The sequence below is a fragment of the Cariama cristata genome, unplaced genomic scaffold (genome assembly GCF_000690535.1).
Source record: "Cariama cristata isolate BGI_N322 unplaced genomic scaffold, ASM69053v1 scaffold33771, whole genome shotgun sequence".
Classification (NCBI taxonomy): domain Eukaryota; kingdom Metazoa; phylum Chordata; class Aves; order Cariamiformes; family Cariamidae; genus Cariama; species Cariama cristata.
In genome coordinates, this window is record NW_009598105.1 from 8,922 (window position 1) to 23,989 (window position 15,068).

The 15,068-nt window shown below is 55.2% G+C and overlaps 1 protein-coding gene across 1 annotated transcript in view; it reads left to right on the forward strand.

Moving 5' to 3' along the window:
• LOC104168550 (transforming acidic coiled-coil-containing protein 1-like) overlaps positions 1-12,962 on the forward strand; it is a gene marked incomplete at its 5' end in the record, with an annotated part of 21,543 nt that extends 8,581 nt beyond the window's left edge. The window contains 11 exons of the mRNA XM_009709168.1: positions 18-496; positions 4,993-5,053; positions 5,657-5,855; positions 7,485-7,540; positions 9,968-10,102; positions 10,293-10,369; positions 10,667-10,710; positions 10,812-10,972; positions 11,510-11,616; positions 12,214-12,334; positions 12,894-12,962. Of these exons, the coding sequence (XP_009707470.1) occupies positions 18-496; positions 4,993-5,053; positions 5,657-5,855; positions 7,485-7,540; positions 9,968-10,102; positions 10,293-10,369; positions 10,667-10,710; positions 10,812-10,972; positions 11,510-11,616; positions 12,214-12,334; positions 12,894-12,962 (1,509 nt within the window). The remainder of the gene's footprint in view (positions 1-17; positions 497-4,992; positions 5,054-5,656; positions 5,856-7,484; positions 7,541-9,967; positions 10,103-10,292; positions 10,370-10,666; positions 10,711-10,811; positions 10,973-11,509; positions 11,617-12,213; positions 12,335-12,893) is intronic.
• Between the last annotated feature and the right edge of the window lie 2,106 nt (positions 12,963-15,068).

Here is a 15,068-nt window from a genome sequence, read left to right on the forward strand (position 1 = left end):
CTGAGCCCAAAGGGCAGGTCCTGAAGCCCGAGATTGATTTTACGGAGGGAGGAGAGAGCGCAGAGGCCAGGAGAGCTGCACCTAGGAAGGGCAGCAGGATCCCGGCCAGCAAGCTGACCCCGAAGAGACACCGAGAGTCCCCCAAGAAACCAGCTGAGGATGCGGAGAGGGGTCCCACGGAGCTGCTGCCTCCCCGGGGCTCCCCCCGGCTGGGTCCTGTGCCCTGGGACAGCCCAAGTCTCAACTCCTTCAGTGGTAGCTCAGCGCTGCAAAACTCACCGACTCTCCCCAAGGGCTCTTACCAGTTTGACCCCAATAACTTTGACTCAGTGGATCCGTTTAAGCCCACCAAGACCCTCGCCAGCACCGCTGCCGACTCCTGCCCCACTGCCGATAACAACCTCAACGAAATCCTCGAGTCTCAGACGCTGGAGGTGCAGGACGACCTCGTGAAAGACAGAGACTCCCCAAAGAAGCCCAAGTCGCGCCTGATAACGTGAGTGCCGGTGCGTGCGGAGCGGGCGGCCGGCTCGGGGCTGGTAGCCCCCTCCGTTCCCCCATGTGTGGGCAAAGCAGCAGTGATGGTGGTGGTGGTGATGATGATGATGCTCCTGCCCCTGTGATTTTTGAGCAAGCCCAAAATACCGATGTGCACCTCAGGTTCTGCTCCTGCCCCGGTTTTATCCACCCTTTGTGGCGGCGGAGGGGCAGCTCCTCTCTCCCTGCGGGTACCCCAGTTGCTCAAGAGCGGATGGGAGGAGAGGGATGGATGTCCCAGAGCCGTGTCCCAGGTCCCAGACAGAGCAGGGAGGGCTGGATTGGGACCCACTTTGCAGGATCACCTCTTTGGAAAACCACTCAGGGCTCTGGCTTGTGGGGTCGAGGTGCAGGCGCTGGGGGCTTGTGGGATCAGAGCAAATCTGCAAGGGAGGTTTGAACCTGCGGGGTTTGCCAAGCACGCACGAGGGTTTGTAGGTCTTGTGGAGCTTGTGGATGTAGGTGTGGTTAACCAGATGCTGCTGGGATATTTGGGATATTTTGTGAGCTGTCACTGAATTTCTCTCTTTTTTTTTTTTTTCTTTTGTTTTTTTATAACAGAGGAAGAGAATAGAGGTTGGACAGGCAGATTGTGTGTTGCTTTTAGCACATCTGCACAGGCGGTAGGGAGCTGCATTTTTAGTTCCTGCATCGTGCTATTTAAAAAACCCCCATGTTGACGGTGACATTTCATAGTGCCTCTGGGGAATGCAGATGGCATTACTCTCCTCCTCTGGGAGCAGGTTTAATGGCTAAACCTTGCTATTTTCTTGGTATTTCCCCTGTTGTATCACAAATATCCTTCCACCCGTGTCTGGGCAGGGCAGAAGTCTCAGCCTGACGTTTAAGATAGCAGCTGCTAAGCCGGGCTTGGCTCTACCTGCCCTCCCTCCGCGGGGTCTCTGAGCGGGCAAGGGAAGCAGAGGGGATATTGCACGAGAGAATAATTTGCCCAGCCAATTTTAGGTCCTTCCGCTAGAATTTGTGATGGCGTTTAACACGGGTAATTGGAACCAGTTGAAAGCAAAAGCAAGAAATAAGCTTAAAAGGGGAAATTTTAGGAGCACAGAGTTTGTGGCTGATTTGGCTGTAAAACCGAAAGAAGCTGTTGCTCTGCTGACGGATTCTCTGGTGGGAAAACCGGAGTGGGTTTTTACTGAGAGGGCAGATAAAACCTAGCAGGCAAAAATAAGGCTATGTTGGATGTTTTTCTCTTAAAAATACTTTGCAGAGAGTTGACATGGATTTTTTTAAGAGTCGGTGTTCCAGTATGTGACCACGGGCGAGCAGGAGCTGGCGGTGAGGGGAAGCGAGGGGGAATTTTCAGGCTCCCTCTCCATCACCTCGAAGCAGCACGGGCTGCTCTGAGTGTTTGCCTCCCCGGCAGCGGGATTTGTAGTTGAATCTCACCCTGCCCCCGGGAATAGAAATTGCAGAATCAGAGCATCCTGGATTTGTGTGTTCCTTCCAAAAAGACAGAGCTGGGCAACTCACTGTGCTTCTCCAAATGAGAGTTTATATCCAGGTCTTTTCACACGCTCTTCTTCTCTCCATCTGTCTGTCTCTCTCCCTGTCTGTGCTTTGGTGCATCAGGACCACTGAACAAGTGAAATTTCTCTGTTTTCTGTTGTAAGTACTCTGTTCTCTATTTCTTCTTTTCCTTTGCTGGTTTTTGTCCTCTCTCTCTGGGTGTGTGCTGGCCCTACTCATCTCCATGGCATGCAGGCTCCTTCTTGCCCTTTGACTCGTGCTCTCTGCTCTCTGATTTACATCCCGCATCTCTCAGGCTGGATCCCCGGAGCAGCTTAGCCTGGCCAGACCCTGGGAGTGAGGGAGAAGAGAAGAGAGCCGCACCGGAGGCGTGCGCCTGTGCTTGCTCTCGCAGCATGCCGACTCACAATGCCTTTCGATGCTGGATAAATACTCAAAACTGGTGTGTTGGTTAATGGAGGGGGAGCAGCTTTCTGCACAATTCAGGTCCCTGTGAAGACGAGTAGATTTTAGTCCTGAAAATGAGGGAGGCAACTGCTGTAGAGGAGTAGGGTGGAAAGCATCAACTGGGGGGTGAGGGAGTTGAGGGGCTATCTCGTCCGGCTCCGGCATGTCAGATAGTCCCAGGGGAGCTTTGCCCTCGCAGCCAGCTCCAAACAAGGCTCTCTTTAGCTTTTTGGGGGCTGCCAGAGCTGATTTGCTCGTGGCTCTCCCCTGAAGCACCCCTCCTGTACCCAAAGCTGGAGCAGCGGAGCTGGTCTGTGAGATCCTGGATGGGTTCAAAAGCACTGCTCGAGTCAAGCAGCCTTCGTTCGCTGCCCTGCGACCTGCGCTGCTGCAGTGGGGCCATGCTGTACCCCCGGCATGAGCAGCCCCGGAGTGGGCGACCAGTGAAATATCGAGTGCCCCCCACCCCCAGGGCTTGCTGCTGCCCTGTGCTTCCATCCCACAGGGAGGGCATGCAGGAGGGACTGGGGTTACCCCCATTTAGTCTCCTGGTGATGCTCGGTGTCTCCTGCAGATTGTCAGCTCCCCCCCCCAGCCCCTCTGGCTCTGCTTTGGTGCAGGGAGAGTCGTAGGAAGGAGCGTGCTGCGCTTAGTTCCTGATCTTATGTCATCCGTCCCAATGCCTTTCTTGTCTGCTTAGTGCCGCCTACCATATGCACGAACAGAATTGGAGCTGGGCTCAAGTGCTGACATCTGTGTCTTGGCCGAGAAGTGATCTATCTGCCTTTTTACAGCAGGACGTTCAACAGTGGATGTTTGTCTCTTAGTACGAGGGGGACCTGCAGGCCGGCGGGTCTGCCCATGCGTCCGAGGCAGGCACGCAGGCAGCGGTGCCCTCATTTGGGTTTATCCAGCTCTAAACACTGGCTGAGCGTGTCCCGGCCTTGGGGGCTGTGGGGCAGAGCTGGGACCATCGGCTTTGGCTCTCGTCTCCCCTTTTACCTGTCCCTTTGAATTACAGAGCTGTTATCTTGGTGTTAGGGGGGAGATCAAACCAGATGGTGTGGTAACACTGGCCCCAGGAGATGGTGCAGAGCAGAGGTGGATGAGGAGCTGCGGTTTAGCTGCTTGCATTTGGGCATGATGGAGAAATAGAGTCAAGAGCAAATATTTTTTTTTTTTCAGTCTGACCCAGATGTGCATGTTAGAGTGCAAATAAAATTTCTGTGTGCCGGGCTACGTTGCTCATTGTGCTCTGCTGGTGCATGTTTGCGATGGGACAGGGAGGCTGGAGAATGAAGTGGGCGAGGGTGATTCTTTAAACCTAGGAACAACTCGCTGCAATCCTGCTCGAGCCTCTGCCCATGTCCCTGTGGTGGGGAGCACTGAGTCTGGAGGCAGAGATCCCTCCCCGGGTATACGCAGTGGGCTGTCACACGAGTTGTCTCCAGCTCAGCGAATATTTGTCTTCTGGGGGGTTCGGACATGGCAGCGAGCCATGGGAGGTTGCTAAACGTGGAGTTGAGAGGGTGGTGAGATGTGGGAGGAGAGCTTGTGCTCTCCTTTGTGTGCCAGGGTGGTGATGGACCTCATCTCGTCGCTGAGTCCCTCAGCCCCATGGGCTTCAGTGGCATGGACCCTGTGCCACACATGGCCGTTCCCGCTGGGGCTGTCCCTCCACTGCCTCGAGCTGAGTCAAGATGCTGATGCCCGATGTTGTCAGGATGCGGCTGTGCCTGCAGTCCTGTGCAGCTGGATTCCGGGATGGCATGTTTTGAGGAACGTGGGATGAAGTTCCAGGGAGAGCTTCCTTGCTGGAGGGCCATCCAGCCACGGAACCACCTGCAAGATCAGCCTGAGCTAAACCTTCTCCCGTCTGCAAGACCCTTCTCCTTGGGACAGCATTTGCGTCTGGCAGAGGGAGCGTTCAAGGCACAACGGATTGCCCTGGTGCTTTGCCGCAAGCAAAGCAGAGCTCTCTCACCAGCAGCCGTCTGCCCCTGCCGTGTGGGTCTGACTCATGTGGGAGAAAAGTGGGTGCTGTGGAGATGTGCCAGACAAACCTCCAGCTACAGGGACAGGGCATGAGATGGCTTGGAAATGGTTCCTTCCTGCAGAAAAATCAATGTTCTCTGAGACCTTGGGATGCCATCGCGCTGGATGCACAGAGCGAGGGTGCAGCAAGAGAAATCTTTCTTTGGCAATTGCCTCTCTCGCCGTCAGCACCTCGGGGTCCTTTCTCCCATCCTTACCTTCAACAGGAATAAACTCCTCAAAAGACAAACCCAATTGCTCTGTAGTCCTGTGTTTTGTTTCCTTGTTCCTTCTGTTCCTTCCAGAACTTGCTCTGCCTCGATATTTCACTGGTGAGTGGGGTTGCTGGCACGCGGCAGGGTGCAATGCTAGCGCTGGAGCTGCCTCCCCTTTGCTTGGGCTGTGTCGCACGTGCCCCCACCTCCTCCCCACGCAGCCCACGTGAGCCCACACCTCAGCTGGCTGCTTCTTTCTCTTCTGCAGGAGCGGCTGCAAGGTGAAGCAATACGAGACGCAGTCCCTGGTCCTGGATGTTTGCACTCAGGTACGTGGGATCTGACCCAGGTACGTGGGATCTGACCCCTCGGAGGTGCTGGTTGGGTGCAGGGATGCTGGGACAGCCTGGACGGTGGTGTGGGGAGAACTGGGCTGGCTGAGGTTCAGGTTGGCGTGTGTCTGCAGCAATGCCCGGCCAAAGAGCCAGTTCCCTGAAAGCAGCAGCTCCCTGCTGTGGGGAGAACGTCTTCCCCAGGGGCAGATCCTGGTGGGAAGGGAGGGAGGAGGGCTCTGCTTGGTGCTTACCCCCAGGATCGGCCTGTCCCTGGGGGTTTCCTGGCCATTAAACGCTCTCTGTATTCTGTGTGGTTCGTCAAGGACCATGTGCGTGCGGTATCTTAGCCCTGTCGCCAGCGTGGGCCAGAGTGAAGCACTGAGCGCTGTGGTTGGGTTAATGGATTTTGCATGTTAAGTGCTTCTGTTCCGGGCACCATGTGTTTCCTTCTGCCAAAACGTGCCGAGGAGCTGGTGAGGAGCAGCTTGTCAGGGGATGCTAAGCCTCCTGTGCTTTCCATGGACTGTCCAGCAACCTGGCTGCCTGATCCCCGTGGATTAGCTCAGTCCTGCTTAACCGCATGCCTTGATCCTGCAGGATGAAGGAGCGTTGATCTCCAAAATCCCAGATATTGCAAATCGGGATGGACATGCCACTGATGAAGAGAAGCTGGCTTCCACCACCTCCGTGCAGAAACCAGCCGGGCTGGAGAAGAAGGGTGAACCAGAAGATGACCTGGAGTACTTTGAGTGCTCGAATGTTCCCGTGCCAGAGGTGAAGCACGGCACAGAGGCAGGTAAGGAGCATCCCCTCTGCCTCTGGCTCTGGTGACTTGCCGTGCGTGCACCCCGGCAATCTACAGCCTCTGGCAGTGAATTGGTGCTGTTGAGCAGCGCAGATTCGTCACAGTTTATTTACACTGACAGGGCTAACGGCTGCTGCAAGTTATCATGAAACCTCCAATTGCTTATCTGCACTATTTCCTTTATGGAAAAATCATAGTACAGGCTGTGTTTATTTAGACTCTCCCGGTACAGAGCACTCTCCCCGTGGTGCTGCAGTAAGACGGCCCGGGCCGGCAAGGCTCCCTCCCCGTGGTGGACATTGCCCCGCAGCCGTGCTGTGAGTCCCCTCCTGAAACCAGTGTTCACCAGTGAGCCGAGCAATTGCACGCCGTTCAGCTGGGATGCTCCTGATGCATGCCCTGCTTCCCGGGATTCAGGGTGCCCTGCTCAAAGCCTCTGCCAGGAGCAGAGTTGCCAGCCCTCGGTGTCCCAGCACAAGGGCTGTAGTTGATGGAGATCTCAGTGTCAGGACAGAAGATCTCCGCTAATGCTCCTGGTGGTATTTTGCTGGCAGTCTCCTATGTAATTAGCCTCTCTGACCAATCCATTAAAAAATAATTAAAAGCCAAGCAATTTGACATTTAATCAATGGCAAAGTTATAGGTGCAGGCAGGAGAAGTCACCGCATGGGAGGTTTGCAGCTCTTCCCTGGTGCGGGTACCCATTAATCATTTCTCCTGAACGCCGTGCAGAGCTGCAGGCTCTCGGGAGAGGAAAACAGTCCTTTGTCTCTCAAGGGAGGAAAAATTTGATTTTTCCTCAGTGGAGAGGCTGGGAGGTTTTATTTTATCACTGCACCTCTCGGAGGGGCAGGCAGGGGTGCACAAGCTTGGTGCTGGGTGCAGGGATGGGTGCTGTGAGCTGTGACATGCAGCCCCTGACCAGGGCACAGGGATGAATGGGGGAAAATAGTAGGAAATCTGCATTCATCAGCGTTACGTTGCCTCCTTCCCTTCCGAGCTGGGCTCTCGCAACACGCTTTTCCCTGCCTGATTACCACATGAATGGCCCGTCATGTCTGCAGTTGTTAGAGTGAGGTTTATAAATTCTCTCCCATGCTATGTGAGACGCCAGGGTGTCCTGCACGTTACAGACGGGAGGAGACGGCTTTTAGCTTCTCTCTGCTGCTGTTAAGAATAGCAGGGGCCATGTGGCAGCTCCTTTGGGGGACGCTGGGCCCAGTTGGTGGGGGCTGAGCCTTGTGCTATTCGGAGTGGCCCAAGCAGCTGGGCTTGGTCCCAAGGATGCATCCTGCCTGCGCTGGCCAGCACAATGTCCTGTGCATCTTCATTCCCCCTCTTCGTCCTGGCACGGTCTCCGGGAATGGCTGGGGTGGGTGGCAGCTGTGGGGACAATGGCACAAGGCTGGACTGCCACCAGAGGGGAGTGTTGGTTTCCACTCTGGGGAGTGCTGGCAGGGGTGCAGGATGCGTCCTCCTTCCAAGGGCAGGAGCCTTTTGGGAGGGGAAACTCAGGGGATGCAGAGACTCAGGGGTACCCCTCTGCATCCCAGAAAACGTGCACGTGCTGCAAGGCTCTTGTTTCCAGGTAGCTAAAAAGGTTGTATTTCTTGTCTTTAGGCGTTGAAAAGGAAATCTCCAAGCAAATGGAAAAAGATGGGCCTGGCATCTTCCCCGTGAGTTCCTCTTGCTTCCTTCTCCCTCGTCTACAGGGAGGCTCAGGGCAGCCGTGCCGGTGTGGTGCTAGGGTTGGTGCTAGGGTTAGGGTTAGGGTGATCCTCCTGCACTGCAGCTGCTAACCTTCTCCAGACCCTGCAAACGAGGAGGAATCTGACAGAGAAAGTGGCCTGGACTGAAAGTTGTTGCTGGGTGGGAAGAAGCTGCAGCAAACATTGCTGTTAATCCCAGAAATGCTACCAAAACCTCTCTGAAAGGAGGGTTTTTTTGGGGGAGCTAAAAGTCTTGAAAAGCCCATGCGGGGACTTGATAAAAATAGAGGTGATTTCCCAGCAGGCCAGGAGAAGCCTGGCAGAGGATGGCTCTGTCCCGGGTGGGTGCTGCTGCTTGTGGGAGGGAGAGGTGCTGGGGATGGAGTGGGGCTGGTGAGGAGCCGGGGCTGTGGCCGTGGGAGGGCAACGAGAGCGAATGTGGGGTTTGGAAGTGGCTGAATGACGGTGCAAGGGCATTGGAGATGATGGGGAAGGGACGAGCTGCAGGCCAGGGGCTGTGTCTCATGTTGAGGAGTCCAGGGCTGGCTCTGATGGCCGGTTGGTGCCTGTGTGTTCTGCAAGGGATCCTCAAATGCTGCTTTCAGGAAGGCAGCTGACAGCAGAGATGGGGGGGTTAATTAAAAAAACTTGGCGCTGCAGCCAGCACTGATCCTGGCACCCCAGCTGTGGCACATCTGCACAGGGACACCCCCGAGGAGCTGTTGGAGTGGCCTCAAGACCCCTCTGCTGCAGAGGGGACCCCGTGCCAGCTTAGCGAGCCCTGGCCAAAGCTGCTCCAGGTGGAGAGCAGATGACAATGAGCTTAGCAACATCAGCAAAATTACCTTCTCTGAGACAGATTTAACTACGCTAAGCCCCACAAGGACATTAGACAAAGTGAACCTTTTGTTTGGTGCTCAGGACAGCATGGGCAAGACTCTGCTCCTGCAAACGAGACAGAGTTATCCCAAAACCCCGACGTGGGAGGATTTGCTGTGGGATAGGCAGTGGGCAGGGGTACTTGGAGGGGTTCGGGTGCACACTTGTGTTTTGGAGATGCTGTGGGAGGCTGCTGCCAAAACCACACAGGGCTGAACCTCCCCAGTTTTGGGCTGCCCGGACCCAAACCTGCACCCAGGGGTGGCTCTAGGGGTGGCTACTGCCACCGGCCATCACTTGCCCGCTGCTGCAGGCAAGCAGAGCTGTGAGAGCCATGAAGGGCTTGGTTGTGCTTGAACCTGAGCAGCGATGAAAGCGCAGGGGAGGAGGGGAGGGAAAGAAGTGCTTTAGTGCTCTCGTTTCCAAAACACTGCAAAAGCCGACTGCCTCCTCCGAAGCACTTCTCTATTTATGGCTTGGCAGCTGGTTCCCAAGGAGATGGCTGCACAAGGCTGTCACTTCGGCTGCGATGATAAAAGGAGGAACAGGCGGTGGTGTAAGCCTCGGTTTGAAGGAATGCTTTTCTGGAGGCCTTCTGGGCTGCAGGACCCCCACCCCAAGGGAAGGGATGGGGCCAGCATCCAGGCAGGTGCTTGGGTCATGGCGCTGAGCTCTCCCCCCTCCCCCAGTTTGGTCTCTGTGGCTACAGCACTGGTACAGAGGAACTGGGCTCTGCGGAGGAGAAAGCAATGAGCGATGGGGGTACCACCACCTTGGCCCTTGTAGGAGCACCCGTAATGGAAACGGGGGGGTACTGGGAGCCCTGCATGAGCATTTCCAGTTTCGGAGCTCTCCCGGACAGCTGGGACATGGTGGGCTGAGCGGGGCTGTCCCAAGGGGAGCAGGAGCAGCCTTGGAACGGGGTCAGCTGAACCCCTGCTCTGCGGGGAGGTGAAGCCTGCTCCCCCCCGCCAGCTCCCTTGTGCATTCAGGGCCATCAGCAAGTCCCAGCAAATGTCCCAGCAGCTGCTGGTCGTAATTGGGATGTGTGAGCTGCAACGATGTCCCCACTTGACTGGGAGGTGATGGAGACAGGCGACTTGGACCCTCGCAGTCAGGAAAGATCCTTCAGGCTGGAGATATTTTTAAACCAACCACGGGGAAAGTGAAGGGATGTCAGACGTGAGCAAATTCCTGCTCACAGCTGGATCTCCTCCTTCCAAAATGGGCCCTTACTGGGTCTCCTCTTTGGGATACTGCTTCCCCAGGGCAGCCCGGGAGTGTCTGATGGCTCAGCCCCGGCTCCCAGCAAGGGATTGAGCAGAAAATGCGCTAAAAATCCCATACGGGCTCTGCTGGGTGTCTGATCCCAGGCTGTGAGCTGTCTGTGTGGGCAGGTAGGGAGGCTTGGTGCCTGAACAGAGGCTGATAAAATGGGGGAGAACACCCCAAACAGGGGAGGCAGAGTGAAAAGAAAACCCACGCAGCATCCCAGCTGGATAATTCCCCCCCCAGGTCAATCCGGGGCTATGCTCCATGGACAAGTCCTCCACAGCCATCACCAGTGTGAGCAGGAGCGAGAGTCCTCTGGACGGCATCTGCCTCAGTGAATCTGAGAAGACGGCCGTGCTCACGCTCATCAGAGAGGAGGTAACGGCTGGGGACTGCATCCTCCCGGGGCTGCCCCTCGCCGGACCCCCATCTCCTGCTGTGGGTGCGAGAGGAGCAGGAGCAGCTCTGCTCAGGGTGGGGGTCTGGTCCCCTGCACATCGCACGCGTGGGGCAGCAAGGGAAACCACCCAGAGCACATCCCAAGGGTCCTGTGTTTGCTGCAACCTAGATAATCACAAAGGAGATCGAAGCAAATGAGTGGAAGAAGAAATACGAAGAGAGCCGCCAAGAAGTCTTAGAAATGAGGTAAAAGCCTTTTTCTTGCACGTTCGCCTGCCTGCTCCCCTGCACTGTGCTCTGTGTGTTCCCCCCGTAATGGGATGATACGGCTCAGCATTGTCAGGGTGGGATGTGTTAGGAGACATGTACTCTTTGTGCTTGTGCTGTGTTGAGCCTCCTGGTTCCTTTGTTGCAGGAATAAAATCCTATTAGCTGCGCTGGCACAAGCGGCAGCGGCTGGAGGGAGGTCTTAGCAGCAAAAAACTGTTGCCTCTTACCTGTTGTGGATTTTTTTGTTGTTTTTTTTTTCTCCCTTCCTTCTAGGAAAATTGTGGCTGAGTATGAGAAGACCATTGCCCAGATGATAGGTAAGGTGCCATCGCCAGGCCGGGCATGCAGGGCAGGGAGCTGGCTGCCACAGCTGTCCCCGCTCAGTCGCTGTGTCCTTGCTATTTATTCTCCATCACAGAGGATGAGCAGAGGACAAACATGACGTCTCAGAAGAACCTGCAGCAGCTGACGATGGAAAAGGACCAGGCTCTGGCAGACCTAAACTCGGTGGAGAGGTCCTTGTCGGATCTCTTCAGGAGATATGAAAACCTGAAGGGTGTCCTAGAAGGCTTTAAGAAGGTCCTGACCTTGGGTTCCTCTTTTCTCCCTGCAGCCCTGGTCCCTGAACACAGAGTTCCCATGCGGCATTGCCCCAGCTTTGTCCCTCCCGTCCCAAGCGATGTTGCTTTGAAATGCCCCGGCCCGAGGATTACTCGCTTGCTTTCCTCTGCCTGCTCGCTGATAAATGAGCAAAGAGTCTTTCAGATGCCGCAGGCAGCCAGGCTCTCTTGGGAGCGGGCTTTTTTCCGTACTCCTCCCCGATGCTCTCCTGCTGAGCTGCTGTCAGCGGAGCATCGTGCCCTGGGCAGAGCTGCGGCCAAGGGAAGAGCAGGCACCAGGGCAAAACGTCCCGAGAAACCCTGCTTCCGTCTACGCACCGGTTTTTCCATGCTGCCGAGCTGGATGAGGGACTCCAGCATAAGGGAGAAGCTGGTTCTATTTAAAGCCTTTTTCTTTTACACTCAGAACAGGGTGTATCGTCCCATCAGAGCAACGTCTCTGTGCTCAGTCCCAATGCAGATGGATGTACTTTGTGGTTTTTTTTTTCCCTCCCAGAATGAAGAAGCTCTGAAGAAGTGTGCTCAAGATTATTTAAACCGGGTCAAGCAAGAAGAGCAGCGATATCAGGCCCTGAAAGTCCATGCAGAAGAAAAATTAGACAAGTAAGGGCATGCCTGAGATTGCTGGGTGCTTAAAGACCTTGTAGGGCAGTGTCTCCGTTTGGCTTTCCTGAGGTTGGAAGGCAGGAGCTTATTGATGTGAAAAGCTGCCTTTTACAACCTCAGGCTCAAGTGACTTTAAATGGCTGTAAGTAAGCCAGCGTAAATCCCTGAATGGATTCTCTGATCTCTGCTTAAGTGTGGTTTTTTTTTTTTAACAGAGAAACTGAGGTTCACGGTCTATTTACAGTCATTTTACAAGTTCCTGTGTTTCAAAGGGCTCGTCTTTGTGGTGTGCAAAGGGGTTGTGCGGCTACCGAGGCTCAGTAGCTCACCAACACATAGTAGCCCCAAGTGAAGTTGGTGAGGAACTGATTTAACTTCTCTCTGAGAAAGCCGAGTGTCCATACAGGAGTTTGGAGGAGTTGAATTAATCCAGTTTCATGCAGGTTTTCCATATGGGAAAACCACCTCTGATGCAACCAGGGAAGCAGGAGCCAGGCTCTGCCGACACCACGTAGTCTAACGTTGTGCCGCGGTGCTTCTCCTACCTGCGCCCAGATGTGACCACTGTCCCTTTCTCTCCAAACCCCACTGCAGAGCGAACGAGGAGATCGCCCAGGTGCGAACAAAGGCCAAAGCGGAGAGTGCGGCGCTGCAGGCTGGGCTGCGCAAGGAGCAGATGAAGGTTGAGTCCCTGGAGAGAGCCCTCCAGCAGAAGGTAACGTACCCCCCCACCTCAACTCTGCGAGCCATGCTGGCTTTGCTCTGGATTTCCATCTTGCTGCCCTGAGCATCCCCTTGGTGCTGGAGGTTTCCATGAGAGTTTTGGCCCAGAAAGTGTTTTGTGGTTTTGGTTTTTTGGGTCTTTTTTTGTTTGTGTTTTATGTTTGGTTTTTTTTCTTGTTGTTTAAATGTACAACTGTGTCCTCTCGCAAGGAAGAGGATGCAGGCTCTGCCCGTGGCTGCATGCAGTGACGTGGTTGCCGGTTCAGGCCTGACGTGCGTTTGGCTGCCCTGGATCACGGGCAGAGCTTCCTCACGTGTGGGCTGAGCGGAGCGTGGTGGGCTGCTGCTGGGCAGCACTGGGGTCTGTCGGGGATGAGGAAGGTTGAGCCCAAGGGTCCCCACGGCACCTGGATGATGCACAGAGGAGCTTTCGCATGGACAGGCGTAGGAGCTGGCTGTCGCTTCCTGCGCTGGCTCAGTGACAGATGGGCCCGGGTGTTATCCCTCATCTGTGCCGCCGCGGGGATCCTCAAGGTCTGCTTTTCTTCCAGAACCAGGAGATTGAGGAGCTGACCAAGATCTGCGACGAGCTGATTGCGAAGCTGGGAAAGACAGACTGAGTCTCACTGCCCCTCGTCCAGCACTCTGCACTTGGCTGCTTTTCTCGTAACGTCAAGCACCTTGCCTTATCACCCAGGAAAACCCCCCAGCAGAGAAGCACACGCGTCCAGCTGCCTGCTCCGCTTGGCTGCCGGACCCCGTGCCCCCTCCGTGCAGAGCCGGTCCCCACACTGTCCCTCTCTCTGTTTCCCAAGGGCTCTGGGGCTGGGTTCCCTGCGGTCGGGCTGGGCGTGCGTCTCCCTCCTGGGGTGCACAGCAAAAGGCCGCCATGCTCTCCGTCTGCATGGATGCCACCTCTTAGCTGGAAGGTGACACCCCAGGCTCTGTCCCCCTCGGCTGGGCTGGGTCTGTGCCCCTACACGCTCTGTCACTGTCCTCACGTGCTCAGTTGCACAGGTCGAGATGTGTGGTAGGTCCTGCCTCGGGACGTGGGTGATGCCAGGGTTGGAGCTGCTAGCTCTTGCATCGGGAAGGGGCTCTGGCACGTGGATGCACGGCTGGGGACCCCAGGTACCCATCACAGGTTGGTTTGGGGTCACCAGCGTGGATCTCCTGGCTGAAGCAGCCTCCCAGTAGATGGATCGGTTTTGGGAGATGCAGCTGTGTGCACGGGGCTGGTCCCAGTCTCTGGTACATGGGTGAAGCACAGCACAGTGCATCCTTGTCCCTGGCCGTGCCAGCCTCGGAGGAAGGAAGCCGATGTCTCTGCATTCATGCACTTTATTAGCATTTGTGAGCACTCGGGCTCTCTGCTCACTTCTTCCAGTCGGGCACGGTCCTGCTACACATCTCATTCCCCCAGGAGCACAGATACAGCCACTTAACTGGTAGTAACTTAAGTCCTCTGAAAGGAGAGCTCAGCCAAGGGGAGGGCAGGAGGCTTTTGCACCAAGAGGTGTTTGAGAAACGCGGGAGATGTTGGTTCTGGAGAGCTGGGACTTGTCCATCTGTGTTCCCCGTGGCCACCCTGCCTGCAGCCCTGGCACCTCCTGAGGCTTCTTAACCTGGGGTTTGTAGTCCAATTTAAAGTGCCCAAAGCCAAGCCCCTTGGTGTTGGCTCCCCACGCCGTAGTGAGGTTAGTTCCTCACTTTGGATGTTGCAGGGGGAAGGAAGCAAACCCTGAACTGCTTCACGATTCTGCTGGCTTAAGGCTCTTTTCCCCAGTCGGTACAGAAAGGCAAGGAGGAGTGCAGTACTGCCCTGGGTCTTGTGCTGCTGTCAAAAACGCCCTCGCAGCACTGAATATTAAGAGAACCAAACAAAAGCCAGCCTTTACAGGCAAAGGCAGACCCAGACAGCAGTAAAATACACTTTGAAATCTGTCTGGATGCAGCCCAAGATCTGACTTTCCATGCAGGCAGCCTGCCTGCTCCATTTCAGAGCTGTTTACTTTTCCGGACACTCCAAGCTCCAGCAGAATTGCTGAGGTTGCCTTTGCGCTGGGCTGGGAAGCAGGAGGGCTCTGGGTTGAATCCGATGTGTTTAAATCTGTCTGTAAATCCCATTGCGTGCCCTCCTGGTAACGCCGTTGCACGAACCAGCCTTGCCCGGTGAGTTTTGCCGTTGTGCACGTTGTGCAGTGCCGTGTTTTCCTGGGTGCAACGCTCGGCGTCCGTGAGCAGTAACCAGTGCTGTGGGCTGTGCCGTGGGTGCTGTCCCTCCGGGTCAGTCCAGAACCATCCTGTCCTACAGAAGGCAAATCAATGGGATCAGGCGATAGCTGCAGTTGGTGGAGGATTCTCTACTATTGCCTGGAAGGGATAGTCGGAAAGCGTCAAATAAGGGAAATATTCGCTGTTTGGACTGTTTCCTACCCAGCCTATGTGAGACTTTTGCAAACCTTTTTGCTGCTACCTTTTTGTAAAAGAATTGAGCTGTTTTCCTTCTATTTTCTAATTCCTTGTGTTGAGCATGCGGTGCAAACATCTGTTTTAATCAGAGCCATACACTTGATATATATTTTGTTAGTTATATTATGTATAGAGAGGATTTATTATACAGTTAAGCAGTCGAAGATGCCGCCAGCCTGCCCTGGCACGCAGAGTCCAGGCCTGTTCACCACGCTCCCAGTTATCCCAGTGAAGGAGCTGGTAGCTGTGCGGTG